General features: G+C 44.7%; 1 protein-coding gene across 1 annotated transcript in view; it reads right to left on the reverse strand.

Moving 5' to 3' along the window:
• Positions 1-2,725: 2,725 nt before the first annotated feature.
• C5 (complement C5) overlaps positions 2,726-15,558 on the reverse strand; it is a 77,379-nt gene continuing 64,546 nt past the window's right edge. The window contains exons 32-41 of the mRNA XM_021151753.2: positions 15,026-15,107; positions 13,952-14,009; positions 10,640-10,742; positions 10,236-10,310; positions 10,020-10,125; positions 8,896-8,979; positions 8,185-8,274; positions 5,323-5,406; positions 4,103-4,238; positions 2,726-3,209 (exon numbers count right to left, since the gene is read on the reverse strand). Coding sequence (XP_021007412.1) covers positions 3,077-3,209; positions 4,103-4,238; positions 5,323-5,406; positions 8,185-8,274; positions 8,896-8,979; positions 10,020-10,125; positions 10,236-10,310; positions 10,640-10,742; positions 13,952-14,009; positions 15,026-15,107 — 951 coding nt within the window. The 3' untranslated portion in view covers positions 2,726-3,076. The remainder of the gene's footprint in view (positions 3,210-4,102; positions 4,239-5,322; positions 5,407-8,184; positions 8,275-8,895; positions 8,980-10,019; positions 10,126-10,235; positions 10,311-10,639; positions 10,743-13,951; positions 14,010-15,025; positions 15,108-15,558) is intronic.

Genomic DNA, 15,558 nt, shown 5'->3' on the forward strand with positions numbered 1-15,558 from the left:
CAAGCAATAGGCTTATTAAAACCAGCCCTGGGCTGGTGAGATGGCTCAGTGAGTAAGAGCACCGACTGCTCTTCCAAAGGTCCTGAGTTCAAATCCCAGCAACCACATGGTGGCTCACAATCATCCGTAACAAGATCTGGCTCCCTCTTCTGGAGTGTCTGAAGACAGCTACAGTGTACTTATATATAATAAATAAATAAATCTTAAAAAAAAAAACCCAGCCCTTCCGTCCCTCTTTCTCTTCTCTTCCTCCTTCTCCTTTGACATGGTCTGAGACTCACCAAAACAAGGATGGTTGGTCAGAGAGCTCTTTTAACCCACCTGTCCCCACCTGCCCAGCACGGGGTTACAAGTATATGCCACCACTCCCCGCTCTTTATAGAGTCTGGGAATTAAGTTTTCCTGACTCTGCCACCTGCCCAGCTGAAGATGAATTTCTTAAATCTCAATTATTTATGTGTCAGGTTAGCTTTTCCTTAAGAAAAATCTAGACTTTTCCTCAGAGTTACTTTTGGACACACTTATGGTAAAAGAAGATTTTAAACCAGGACTTGAATGAGCTGCTTCTGTGTTTCGTGGCATTTGCTTCGGAGAGCTCCTCTATGGAAACTGTTGCCGTTCTGGCTAACCTCTGGGGTGACTTGCTTATGTGTCTCGCTTCTGCTTTGAAGGCCCTCATGCCTTCTCACCTCGCTAGGTCCTGCACCCTTCCCTCAGAAGCTACGGATGACATCCTCAGCTCTCTCTACATTTATGGACCCCACTGCTGCATGCATGTCTGCCTTTGTTTTTGTTTCCTGTTTCTCACCATGAGATTATTAGATAATTTTAGCACTGTAGAGAGAAACATGTAGGCCCCTTGTTTTCTCAGACTATCAGAGGGATTTAGGGAGCTTAATCTACCAGTTAGGGGCCAAGCTGAGTCTAGGACTTGGATCTTGATATTCTTCAACATCTGTCGGTAGGGTAACCCACAAGCAAGAGCTTCCTGGATCCCTGTCAAGTTCTTGGCATTGTGACAGACTCTGGAAAATAAGGTGAAGAGAATGCTCTCAGACCTTACCTGTCGGGAGACATTTCGCTGCTTCTCTGAAGCAGAGGGAAAAAATAGAAAGTAAAAGTCTGTTTGGCAGGCAGAGTCAAGGCAGGTCAGGACCTGTCGGCAGATTTTCCGGCCTGCTGAGGCAATGGAACCATGAGGGGTACACCTGAGGTGCAAGGCTAGGGACTGAAGATTCTATTAACCTTGGTGAAAAAGCAGAGGCCTTTGGGGCGGGAACGAATATCTTCTGTACGTTTAAGCGAATTGTTTCTGTTAGCTTGTGGCTTTGTTTCCCACGATGCTGTCAAATATATAAAGCCTAAGAGAATTAAAGTGGAGGCTGCCGCAGTGCTGACCGGACAGCCCTTCCGATGTCTAAACTTTGTCTCTGAGTCTTCTTTTCCATCTTTCTTATAATCATCCTCACTCCCCCCTCAGAGGACTATTCCTTTGTACCAGCTGAACCAGCACACTTGCCCCTGTGGAGCTCATAATGGATTCAGGCTGCCACACGCTACACAATTCTATATGATTAAACGATGGCAGGTGTGCAAGAGTCTCGGCGGAGGAGTGCAGGCTGAGTCAGGATTTGGCTTAGTCTGGGGTGTCACAAAACGTGACTAAAGGAAGCATGCTCAGAAGGTGTCAAGGAGGAGCTGACACACGCTATCAACAGTTCAGCTGCATTTATGGCTTCATCTGGTGACTGTGGTCTGGCCTGTTTGCCACCACAGTTGGGGACAGAAGGTTGGGGAGAGAAGCCTAATAGCCTGGAGGCCTGTGCCTTGGAAGCAGGTCCCCCCGCGCCCCCCCCCCCAAGCAAGGAGAGGCAGCGGCCAGGCACAGGCACAATTAGCTGGAGCCTTTCCACTCCTGCTTGGCATCGTGGTCGCATGCACACTGTGGGCAGTGACACAGAAGTTCCTGGAAGTAGAAAAGTCTCTGCCAATAATGAGACACGCTGTGAAGTCTCAAGATGTGGTGAAGGGGAGATTCCTTTTGTCCTTGTTGCCTAGTCAGTGACCTATTTACACGTTTCTTATGTTAATTCAGTTAGCCTTTGCTTTAAGAAACTCTGGTTACATTGGCTTTCATCTGAAAAATCAAGTGGAGGGCTGGGCAGGAGTGTGGACCTGGGATACCCTGGGGGTTTGCTGTATGTTTTGGAGCCTCCATTTTGGCAACTCTAAAATGATGATTATGAGCATCCCTGTACTTTGGGAGACTCTGGAGCCACTAGGCGGGGATCTCTACGCGAACTCCCGAGACCTGAAGTGCGACACACGATGTCACTTGAAATCTAACCTCTGTGTAAGTCATTTGTGTACAGCACAGACTGAGGATCCAAGAGAGACTAGGTCTGGGCCAGCATGACAGTCTCTAGAGTCCTCGTTTCCTTTCCCGGGGCTTTTGCACGGGGCTTTGCCTTCTGGTAGAGCAATTACTGGCAAGAGTAAGTTCCAGGGGAAATGGATACTGAGAGGGAGAGGCAGCTGGGAGAGCAAAAGGCTTTCCTGTCAGGGGCACAGAGAAAGCAAGAGTGCGGAGCAACTCCCCTGCCTGCTCAGGGGGCCAGGCTGGGGGTGGCCTTCCCGGGTCAAGGTCCTCTATTGACAGATCTCTCCCATCCCCTGGGTGTGCCTGAGGCTGAGCCAGCATAAAATAACACCATTTTCAACACAGTTGAGTGCAAAGTCAAGATTTTATGGCATTTTCTGTCCTTGGTATTTTTCTTTCAAGCAAGGATATGTTTTGATAAGGGGCTACAGTTTCAGTGGGTCTCTTCTTCTGGCCCCAACCAACGCCCCTGACTGCTAACTTTACAGACTTGTTTCAGTCTATTGGCACTGACGTCTGATAGCCTTGGGGGACCTGTTTTCGCCTCCCCTCAAGGCTATAGCATTTCACAAAGTCGTAACTCATCAGTTTGTGCTTTACTCTAAAGAAAGTGGATCTGATTCTAGGCTAGGTTTCCAAGCCAGAGGAGGAGCAACGCCCCCCGCCGCAGGAGGAATCTTCGTGCAGCGGAACTTTTTATTCACAGCTGTTTAAAAAGAGGTCTTCAGCAAAGTTATTCAAATTCTCTACAAATGCTTGACAGGATGGACACGTTGTGTCTGTGGGCCAATATTCAATCCAGGTGGAGGAATCTAGAGGGTATATATACCTAGCAAGGCAAAAGGGAAACAGTGTTGGTATTGGTAATGGTGCAGCAGTGTTCCATACATAATGGAAGGCAGAGGTCAACCTTGGGTGTTGTTCCTCATGCACTGTCTACATTTTTTTTTTTTTGAGACAAGGCCTCTTAATGGCCTAGAACTTGCCAGCAGGTGAGGCGGCCTGACATGTGAGCCCCAGGGATCCATCCACCTGTCTGTCTCTCCAGCTCTGAGACCAAAAGGGTGCACCACTTAGTGTGTGTTTGTCTTTTTTTTAAAAAACTGATTATTTATTATGTATTTAATGTGTGTGGCTGTTTTGTCTGCCTGTATGTTTGTGCGCCACACGTGATGTCTGGTGCCTGCGGAGCCCAGAAGAGAGAATACAATCCCCTGGAATTGGAGTTCCAGGTTATTGTAAGCCATCATATGGGTGCTGGGAGTCGAACCTGGAGTCTCTGGGAGAGCAGTCTGTGCTTTCAATCACAGAGCCATCTTTCTAGACCCAATGCCTGCTTTTGTTTTTGTTTTTTTGTTTTGATATAGTTCTTCTGGTCACTGACGTCAGTTCTTCATGCTTGCCCAGCAAGGACTTTACTGATGAAGCTGTCATCTCAGCTCAGGCCAGCTCTTTACAGATAATAAGGTGCACATTTAGACATCATATTTACACTTAGAACTCTTTGCATATGAGGGTGCAGGCTGGTGGCCAGAGGATGTAGACATGTATTCTCAATTTCCATCAGGCTCTTGGTTGGTTGATCCCTCAGCCAAGGCTTTAGGTACAGTGATGGTAGCCAATCCTAATGATTCGCTCGCTGGTCGAAATTAAGGTACCAATGGAACTCGAATGTATTAAAGGACAGTGAAGCCAGAGAGGCAGTTAATGCTGGTGACTTACTTGAAACTGAAATTGTGTTTGATCTGCAGAACCTCTTTGCCCATGATTAAATACTGCTTCCCTTTCACCAGGTTGGCATCGTTACAGCTCATCTTTTTAATGAAGGTGACCTCCGAATTCTCAGCAGCAGCTTCCCCTGAGACATACACACAAGGCAGCTTATCACAGTCACATTAATCTTTAGTTATGACCTCTCTTGAGCTGCTCCGATCCTCAGAGAGGTGAAAATTGCTGAAGATGTTCTACTCCTGTGGTTGACTGAGACTCTGGAGCCAGACCGTCTGGGTTAAAACCCAGCTGTGCTGGTTCCCACTGTGTGGCTCTGGCCACTGACTTATACTCCCTGTAGCAAGGCCTTAGCCCCTCCTCAGGACGCTGACTCGGCATTACTGCAGAACTACTAGGGAGAATGGGCGATACCACAGGAAAAGTGCCAAGAGCAAAGCAAGAGCCACGGAGTGGTATAGCCTCTCAAAGCCTCAGGACCACTGTTCAAGAGCTGTGCATTACTTATGTACCTAATTAACAAAGTATTTGGTAGCTGACAGAGGTCAGCTTTCTAGAAAGGCATATGGTGTGAAGGGATTACAAATTTAAGGGAAGATAACTCTGGGACTCCTAAGGGACTCAGAAGTAGCCATGACTTTATACTTCTGCCCAGAACACAGTCTTCCCCATGTTTGACCTGTCGAGTTTCACCTTTGTTTAAGCCTACTTTCATGTCTTAGAGTATTAGCTAAGCCCTCCTTGTTCACTTCTGTGTAATAGTAACATACACTGAATTTGGGGTCTTGAACAGATTAGGTAAGCATTCTAGCACTATACCCTAGCCTCCCCCCACTTTTTTATATCTTTATACCTCAATCTAATCTTCCCTTCCCTCCCCCTCCCCTCCCTCCTCCTCTCCCCCTCTGTCTCTCTCCAAGAACAAAGTGTTTTCTGACTTGAAATTCTTGACAGAATTTACCAAGAAGATAGATGTTACTAGAAACGCATTAAGATTCAGACTCATAGTCCCACCTACTGGAGAATTCAGTCACTGAAATGGGACATTAGTTGTTTGGAAGATATCAATAGGACAATAAGCTTAAGCTATTTAATAAATCACTTATTCCATTTTAAATGTGTTTTAAGGGCCAGCAAGATGGCCCTGTGCCCGATCCAACGCCTGGTTCACACGGCACCTGGTTCAAGTGTTTGAGGGAAGGAGGAGTTCTTACCTGTTTTGTAAGCAGCCAGAAGAGTCGCAGTGTACTTGACAAAAACGTTTTCTTCAGTGGCTGATGTGATCCTGACTTTATAAGCTGGTGAAAACAAACCAGGGTGAATGAACACTACCAATGCCACCCGCAGTGGATGCCAGGGCTTGCCCTCAGGTGAGAGATGAGGATGGCAAATGCCAAGGGTGCCCTGAAGTAGCTTTCACTCATTCCAAGGATCTTCCTTCCCAACCCACCTCAGCCAAATCTCTAGATTTAAAAAAAAAAGATGATGACTTCAAAGGAAAGAAATATAGAAAGAATCCAAAGTCCATCCTGACATCAGTAATTGTACAGAGAAGATTATGTAGAGAGCGATGCACCAACATCAGGACCAGGGTCACTTAAGTTATTAATAAATATCTTCCTGCTCCTTATGTGCCTCATGGCCTTGAGCAAACATTTAATGTCCTTGGTGTGATTAGATCAAGGAAACTTATAGCAGAAAGAACAGCCTATGGCTTCAGAGAGCATGGGCTCATGACAGCAGAGCTCAAGATGACAGAACTGCTGTGAGTTTCTATCTTGACTCTCCAGGTGGAAGGAGGGAGGGAGGCTGGGAATAAATAGATTGGACTTTTGAAACTAAACTTCAAAGCCCACCCCTAGTGACACATCTCCTTCCCAAACAGGTCTTCCAACTGCGGACCAAGTATTCAAATGTATGGGCCTATGGAGGCCATTCTCATTCAAGACAACACGAGGACTTGATTCTCTCAGGGACTCGAGACAGCCTGCCCCTGTTCATGGAAACTTAGATCTGAGCTCCAGACAATGAGAAATAAAGACAGCCTCAGGCACAGATAGTGACTCTACACACATCTAAAAGCCATTTAGTAGTCTCCTTTGCTTTAAAGAGAAGTTTAAAGTAGGAACCTTTTTTCCCTCCTCTGCTCTACAGCCTCTGCTTATCCACTGTAAGAACACACAGGTGAAATCGCAGGACTCTGTGGCTTCTCTCTCCCTCTCTATCTCTTTCTTAAATTTTTAAAATTATGTGTATTTTAAAACTTTAATTTTAACTTAATTTTATTTTAAAATTTAGAATATATTTCAAAATTATCTTTGTGTCTATGTTAGGTTTGTGTTAGGGTCTAGGTAAAATATTAAGACCTAGATGGGGGGTTGGGGGGGATGGAGAGATGGCTCAGCGATTAAGAGCACTGACTGCTCTTCCAGAGGTCCTGCCCAGCAACCACATGGTGGCTCACAATCATCTGTAATGGGATCCTATGCCCTCTTCTGGTGTGTCTGAAGACAGCTACAGTGTACTCATATAAATAAAGTAGTGTACTTATATAAATCAAATAAATAAATCTAAAACGAGAGACCTAGATGGAATGTTAAGGCCTAGGTAACTGTTACCTGGCTAGCCTGCCATTTTCTGCTGTTACTAATACTATAAGGAAACTTTCTCATATGCTGTTTCTCCTGTTACTAGGAAACCTCCTCATGCCCAAGTTGATTATACATCCTGTTATGTTCTGTGTTCTTAGAAACCAATCATGATAGAAGTCAGTCAAATTGCTTTATATAGTTACCCACTATAAGCTTGGATGTGAACCAACTATACAGTAGTACTCCCTGCTCCTGTGTGTAAACTTTTATGGTATTTGCTCTTATAACATTCCCTTGGGATGGACCCTGACATAAGAGAGACACCTGCACTTATTTAGAATAAGACATCCATCTTGAATAGGGGTCAAGTAAAGTCTAAGTTCCCAAGACCTCCCTGGAAACTGAGATTCTACTTGGCAGAAAAAGACATGTGTGTGGGTAACTGACATCCTGGTTGACAAGACATGAATGTTAGACAAGGCAAGTCCCCTGCTACAGTTGAATACCCCAAGCAATGGAAGCAGAATAAATGTACAACAAAGACATGTCCCTAAGGAAGTCCTCTATCCCTAAATCATGATTGGTGGGATAACTTAGCAGAGATGTTTGTAGAGCGCAGGCTTAAAAAGCCTTAAAGGAGCTTGACTCAAGGTCATGGTTCAGCTCTGAAGCCTGCAACATGGCCCTGATCAATCAGTCTTGAGGTGTGGTGGTCAATAAGCCATCCCTATTTGACTGAGATTGGTGTTTGAGTGGTTTGTGCAGCGATTCTCAGACCCCATAGTTTGTGCACATGTACACAAGTGCTCATGGAGGCCAGAGGCTAGATCTCTGGAGATGGAGTTACAGGCAGTTGTGTGCTGCTCAACAAGGGTTCTGGGAACTAAACTCTGTAGGGACAATCTCTCCTGTACTGTGTGGAAACATCTCCTGTCAATAAAAACCTGATGGCCTATTAGCAAAAGGCAGGAAGTAGAATGTAGGAGTCCCAGTAGAGAGATTGGAACTCTGGGAGATAGTCAAAGGTGGGAGATTCAGCCCAGACACTGAGGAAATTGGACAAATGAAACAGAGGAGAGCGAGCTAGCCATGTGGAAGACAGAAGAGTTTAAATAGGTTACAGAAGTTACCAGCTAGTCAGGGAATGAGCCAAAGCCTATGGTCTAGGCTTTTATTGATAAATAAATAAACCTCCAAATTGTTATTCAGGAACTGGGGTGTTTGTGGAAAACCAGAGGTTATAAAACTCAGTGTCTATGGAAGAGCATTACACATGCCTAACCACTGAGCCATCCCTTAAGTCCCAACTTCTGTGGCTTTTCAAACACTTTCTTGGAATAAGTGTAGTACCTCTACTCAAACAAGGGACCCAGAGGAACGTCATCTCCATGGAGCGCCACGAGTGTGCAGTGTCTTATCTCTCTAATTGAACAGGCACTGCTGACATGTCATGTTTAAAGAGCTCTGTTGAACATCTGCACTCACCATATGCAGTCTCTGGTTTACAGGCTTTCTCTTTTCTGGAGTCTGCAGAGATGGCTAGGTCCACTTCTGCCTGCAGTTGCGCACAGTCAGCTGGATCGAGTGGAGAAGGGTGAGAGTTACGTTAGTGTACTGAAGCAGGCATTCTCTGTGGGAGTGAGCAATCTCTAACGAGCCCTGAGGCAATCTAGAATCACATATACAAACTTCATTATTCCTAAGACCTGTCCATTTTCTTCTCTTCAATGAAAGGACACATTTTACAATGACAGTGAAACCAGCTGACCAAAGTCTTGAACATGGACTTATGATCACATGGTTATTTGTTCCACAGCCAGCTCTTCAGAAATGCACATCCTTCCCTTGACGGAAGGGAGTAGGGAGTAACTTCACTTTTGGAGTCTAATGGAACATAAAATGATTCCCCAGAATTAAAAGAGAGAGGAAAATATGTGATGGCCAAGTCCCGCCTCTGTTCTCTTTGGCTACTGTCCTTTGGGGGGGGGTAGGTGAAGGTAAAAAGGAAAGCACATTGTGTCCTCTGGACCCCCAACAGCCATCTGGGTGGCCTTTGTCTGTTCATGAACAGTGTCGCACCCAGGTGTTTGGGAGCTGTAAGGAATTGTCACTTTTCAGTCAGCTGCAATTATGTATTGACTTCAGAGAAAGGATTTCTTGGCCTGGCAAAGGCCGGCTGAGCAGGCGCTTGCTTACCTTCCATACATGTGCAAGCTGCTCCTTCACAGACTTTCTGAAGCCTGGTGTCAGAAATGCTATAAAACATGGTGCACTGCTTATCTGTGAGGACAGAGACAGAGTTACAGAACGTGGTTGGGCTGAAACACAGTATTTATTGGCCACTGAGTCTCTTATAAGAGGCCTCAGAGATGGTCTTTAAAAGGGCCAGGCTTGAGGAGGTTAAATTATGAATGAGCTATCCTGGAGAAGACCCCCGCCCCCTTTGTTATTTTGGCTCTGTGCTCAGAATTTTACTGTTCAATAGTAACTTCTTAGAATGAAGGTATTTTATATTCCAAAAAAATGAGAATAAAGTAAACTATATTACTTCAGGGTCTTTAGAAGGAATTATAATTATTTAGGCTTGATGAACATGCAAGTTCACAAACACACATGTATACACTTGCAGAGACATGTGTGATAGATACATATACACACATATATGCATATCTATGAGAAGAGAGACTAGCTGCGTTCTATGTGATTTCAGAGGATAAAACTAGGGTCAGCATTTGCTCCACTTAAGTAAGGATTTTCTAACAAACAGAACTGCCCAAAGTGGATAAAAAGCTGTGTATGATCCCTCACCTCCTTAGAAGGAGCTGAACTGAGTTCACTTGTACATACCAACGGCATGAACATGAATGAACATATGTTAGGGACTGGTGGGAATGGCATAAACCATGCCATTCCAGTTCAAGGTGGCAACTGTTGGTTTGTGCCAACTGTGAGAATACAGAAAGGGTGGGGGTGGGGTCTTTCTGGGAGGATGAAACAAAATTGGAACAGTAATCAGGCTTCTCTAGAGAAGGGACACAGGCAGTGACTACCACAAAGGAACCTGAGGCAAAGCATTTTAATATTGAGGGTGACACAGTCCGGTTGTGTGAAAACGGAAGAAGCTGAAATGTGAGCTGATTGGCCTGGTTACAAAGTCGCTTGAATGCAGAACTTAAAAATGAATGTACAGGTTGGACTTTCTGAATTTCGCACTAAGAAATGCAGTCTCTAAGACTCTCGGGCCTCCTTGCATTTCTAAGTTACAGGAAGACGGCAGCAGGGTCGTCTGGAAAACCGTAGAAAAGGTCAGAGCCAGTTACCTGGTCTGTGATACTCGTACACCGTGAAGGTAGCAGGATTCAGAAACCCAACTTGGAAAAGTTCAAATATCCGGAACCGGACACAGAGGAAATCTCTGGTGGGGATCTGTTTGACAAAGTCAAGGTTTTAAGGAAGGTGTGGGGAAGAGGTATTCACAAAGCTTCAGCCTGTGAAGATGTGGTGCTAAGGTGCGGGTGCTGAGAGGCGGAGCTTACCGAATTCAGTTGCAGAATGACATGGCCATCTTTGATCTGGTAATCAGTTAGTAGTTGATCCACTCCTTCCACAAGCTACGGAAGAAAGTGGGGAGGGGAGTTTGAATGTACTTTTCTAATCTTTGTGTTTAATTAGACTTTCCCATTGATGGAAATATTAAGCCGCACCACAGCCCATTACTCTGAGCGGAAGGACCATTCCTTGTTCTGGACTGAGCGCCATCACTGCGCATGCTCCTGCGTCATTTTCATAAGTCAAATCACAGTTACATATTTGTTTTAGAAAGAATATTTTGGGTGGTTGTATGAGATTGAGATATTGAAGTAAAAGAATAGAAGTCTGCCCATAAAATAACATAGGAAAGAAACCCAAGCATTCACGACATCTCAAAGGGAACACTTGCAGCCCGTAAATCTTCTTCGTTTGCTCCAACTCCAGTCGGCAGTGATATATCCATTACTGCATGGGAGGACCCGGATGTTGACTCCTCCTTGCTGGGCTTGTAGCTAAAATAAATCAGAGATTGATTAATAAATCAGAGATGGATTAAATAAATAATAAGATTCTTTAAGAAAAGGCCCTATTACTTAGCAGCCTTGATTTACCTATTTATATTTTTTTGAGACAGGGTCTCACTATGTAGCCATTGTCTGTCCTGAAGCTACCTACCTATGTAGACCAGGCTAGCCTCAAACTCACTGAGATCTACCTGCCTCTGCCTCCCTAAGTGCTGAGATTAAAGGCATGCACCACTACACTTGTTACCAGCTTTTCAAATTTATATTTGGTTCTATGTATTAAGGTATATGGGTCAGACCCTGAGAGCTTTAGAGCACAGAAGATCTTGGAGATATTTATCCTCATGCTTCCCTTGAGGAACAATCCCAGTGCCCTGCCCTTCTGGACACGGAAACCATCCACTCCACGACAACAGATGAAGAAACTGGAGCCAGAGTCCGACACTCAGTCAGAGTTATCCAGCTGACTCATGCAGAACAGTGAATGAATCTACGTTGCTTGATTTTTATTCTAGTTTTTCTAACAGACTACTTCCAAGGTAAAATATTAGTTGTATATTAGAAAGAGACCTGAAACCCTAATGCTAGCCCTAATCCCAGCCCTAAAGCTAGCCCTAACCCCAAGAAGAGATTGGAAGAAAACACACTAACACATCAGCAGTTCCTTCCTGTGTCTGTTACATTGTGCTTGGTTTCTTCTCTCCTTTACTCTTGTCTTTTTTCTAAGTGCCCAGGCATGGGTCCCCCACGAAAAAAATAACGCTTCAAAGACAATTTGGCTAGTTTGAAGTTGAGAAGAGGCAAAGTGGGTAAAATCAGAATTCTCTCTCTGTCTCTCTGTCTCTGTCTATCTCTGTCTCTGTCTCTGTCTCTCTCTCTCTAAGAAGATCAGTCAATCTGGGTCATGTCCAGTCTCACTGAGCAATTTCCACAAATCACCTTCTTATTTTCCAGAAGTGTGAACAGGTGTTTTAAACCATCTTTCTGACTCTTGGGCATGGCGGGCAGGTGGTCAGCGCTACCAGCAGGCTGAGTCAGAGAACTGAGGAGAAAGGGGACTGGGGTAGAGGCGGGAGAAACAGGGAGAGAGCCAGCAACACAAGGTGACCCTGGGTCCCAACCTCACCTCAGGAGAGTCAAAAGCATCTGCATGCTCTGGCTCAGGAGAGCGGGTGAGGAGATAGTTCACAAGGGATTTCATCCTAAGGAACTGTCTTGGGAAGCAGGTGATTAGGGAGCGGCGGCAGAGGTTCGAAAGTGTATCTTTTCCTCAGCCTCCCCATGCAGAGGACACAAAACAGCTCTTATTAGGAATTTTAAAAATCTCATTTACCACAATAAGTAAAGGCACTAAAAAAAAAAAAAAAAAAATCCCTGACTCGTAAAAATGTAACTCCATCCTCACCAAAGGAGTCATTTAGAAAGAATGTCTTAGCATTCTCTGAACTGGGTAGGAGGAAGCAGGGATTTCTGGCTCACAGATGCAAATACTGCTTCTGCTTCTGCAGGATGCGAAAGGACTCCAGGGTGGAGAGTATCTGTGAAAAGGTCAGTGGAGCTTGATGACTGGTTGCCATAGGAACTGTTTCAATTGTGGAACAGAAATCCTTCCTTCAAGAAGCCCTTTGCTTGCTGCCAAATCCAGCAGTCTTCCCCAGAGGCATTTTGTTGTAGAAATGAAATCCTTCCAGCCCCCTCCGCTTTTCTTTATGAGTCTAACAAGAGGTTGGAAAGAAAGAAAGAAAGAAAGAAAGAAAGAAAGAAAGAAAGAAAGAAAGAAAGAAAGAAAGGAAGAAAGGAAGGAAGAAAGAAAGCTACATAAAAGAGACCTCTGAACATGAGGCTATGCTGGAAATTTTTTAATCAGGAGAGAATATTGAAGGCAAAGAATTTCTTTAATGAATAAGGACTGCTTAGTTACTTTGGAATCTACCCAAACTAACTTCAGTGTCACAGAACCGAAAGAACTTACTTGCCTTTTTTAGAACCATCTGCCCCTAATCCATAAAAATAAATAAATACCTCCAACCAAACCAAGGCAACCCCCAAAAGACATGCCATGTAGTCTCCTTTTGTGTGTTGACCGTTGGCACTAGGCATCTTGTCAAGAATGTCACAGGAATGACTTTTGAAAGGGCTTTTTTTTATGTACAGCAGGGTCAGGGACAATCAAAACTGGCAGAAACTCAGAGGTAGGGCAGTTCAATAAGCTTTATAGGAAAGGTCCAGAGAAGGAACTGCCATGCTGAGGATCATTTGCTTGTGGGTGTGTATATGTTATTTGGAGGCATTCACTGGACTCACAAGACTCTTTCTAAAGGTAAGATGAAGGAAAGCAGAGAAGGAGTAATGATGACAAGGATCTAATTCAGAGTGAGCCAGGATGCTGCCTAGCAGCAATAGGAAACTAATAGAATTATCAGTTTAGGGCTTTGCATTTAGCCAGCACATGGTTTGACATCAACAGTTCTCAATGCTATCAGCATCCGATGGGGCCTGAGCTTTGGGTGTTTCTGAAGTTTCTGACCCAAGTGTGCAGCCTGAGCTGAGAGCAGCTGGCTGTAAGGACCAGGGTTTTGCTGGTGAATGAGATGTGTCCCCCCCCCCCCCCGAGGACATGATCCACATATGAGCATTCTGTATTTTCTTTCCCTAATAATTATATCAGATCTCTACCATCCTGAAAAATCACCAAAGGTTGTTATATATACTATTTGAATCAGAAGAAGACAAAATAAAACAAAATCCAGGAGAGATGACATAGGAGCAAACCTGAAGCTGCCTTCTAAAGTAAGCAGCTATTTAAGAATTCCTGCTGTATTCTACATTTAAAAACAAACAACTGGCCAGACAGTGGTGGAATACAACTTTAATCCCAGCACTCATGAGGGAGAGGCAGGTAAATCTCTGAAATTGAAGCCAGCCTGATCTAGAGTGAGTTCTAGGACAGCCAGGGCTACACAGAGAAGAAAACTTGTCTTGAAAAACCAACAAAACAAAACTCCCCAAACCAACCAACCAACCAACCAACCAACCATCCACCACAACCACCACCACCACCACCACCACCACCACCACCACCACCACCACCACCAAAAATGACTCTTGGATATGTTCAAAGGCTCAAACTGAGGGTGGTGCAGCAGAAGCAAGAGCTCAGAACCCCCACCCACTCCATGTTGTGGAACTGGGCTCACCTGGCACATGCTATTATGCGCTTGAATCCAGAGTCACTGAGCCTGAAGTGGCTGGATGCTGGCAGTCAGAGAAATACACAAAAACATTACAAAGTGGGAAGTAAATGTTTCTTTTTAAAGTTGTTTTGGAGACTGTTCTGATAGGCTTGTTAATGAGAAAGTCTCTAAACATACTTAAACATGATTTGTGATCTGGAAGTTGGCATTTGTGGAGACTTTAAAGCTACTGACCACAGCAGAATGTCTCCTTTGCTGGAGACGAGCTCTGCTCTCACATTTCTCACCCCCGCCCCCAGGAGGTAAGTACAAGTGGGCAATGCTTTTGGGGAATCTGGAAAGAAGATGGAGGAGAGAGCTGCATTTGCTAGTGTAGACGTTTCCTGAAGGAGCAGGCCCAAGTTACGGATGAGGGCAGTATCAGAGGGCATTGTGACCCTGGAGCAAAGATCAGAGGAGGAGGGCAGGAACGTACAGGTGAACTTGGCTTTGGACGTGGACAAGCGGGCCAATTAGCAGAGGCGCGGGAAGGTTGTATATTTGAAGAAAGGTGGGGGGAAGCACATTTTTCAAAAGACCATAAGTACTAGAGAAACAGCAAGGACAATGTGGGCAGGGTGGGGTAGGGTGGGGTGGAGATGAATGACGTTATAAAGAAACCCAGGAGAGAAGGAGGTTTCATGAAATAGAATCCTTACACAATGTAATGGCAATCCGAAGTCAAAGCAACCCTGAGCCTTACAACCTGCTACATTCGGTACAACCTGCTACATTCTTTAAAAGCACCAATTACAAAGTAGCAGTACCAAATGTATACAGTTTAGTTGCTCTATCATTTGATATTCACTTGTAATGGTAATTACAATGGTATGTAAAATTATTACATCTATTGTAATAAATGGCAGTAATGTTACTTGGATACCACCCTACTTAATAACTAGATGAAGAAATTTTGTGTTTTTGTTTTGTTTTTTGTTTGTTTGTTTTTGCACAAGCACATGTTTCCTAATTAGGGACACTCTCTACTTGGTGTATTTACTGTGTAGCTAAAACACTGCACACATTAAACTGCCTTACCTTCAATATCTTGGGTATCAATTTTCAAGTAAAAGCTGCAAAATTCCTCAGAGACACTAGTTTTGTGAACCACAGTTTTTACCTGTGTTGAGATACAGAAACAAGAAGATTCCATGTAAAATGGGAAGATGGAAAGGCCGTTGGCAGGACTGTGGCGGAGACGGGAGGACTGGTGGCTTTGGTGCCTAGCACAAACGGCACATGTGCGTGAGTCAGTGACTCCACAGTTCAAACAAATGTGAAGAACCAGAAAAACCCAAATGATGACTCTTGGCTAAGCACAGGCTAATGCTAACAACCTACTACCCTAGGCTAATACCCTCCTCTGCAGGCCAGCTCCCTGGGCTAACACACCTCACTGCATGCAGCAGGCCAGCTCCCTGGGCTAACACACCTCACTGCATGCAGCAGGCCAGCTCCCTGGGCTAACACACCTCACTGCATGGAGGCTAGCTCCCTGGGTTAATACACCTCATTGCATGCAGCAGGCCAGCTCCCTGGGCTAACACACCTCACTGCATGCAGCAGGCCAG

The sequence above is a fragment of the Mus caroli genome, chromosome 2, assembly GCF_900094665.2.
Source record: "Mus caroli chromosome 2, CAROLI_EIJ_v1.1, whole genome shotgun sequence".
Lineage (NCBI taxonomy): Eukaryota > Metazoa > Chordata > Mammalia > Rodentia > Muridae > Mus > Mus caroli.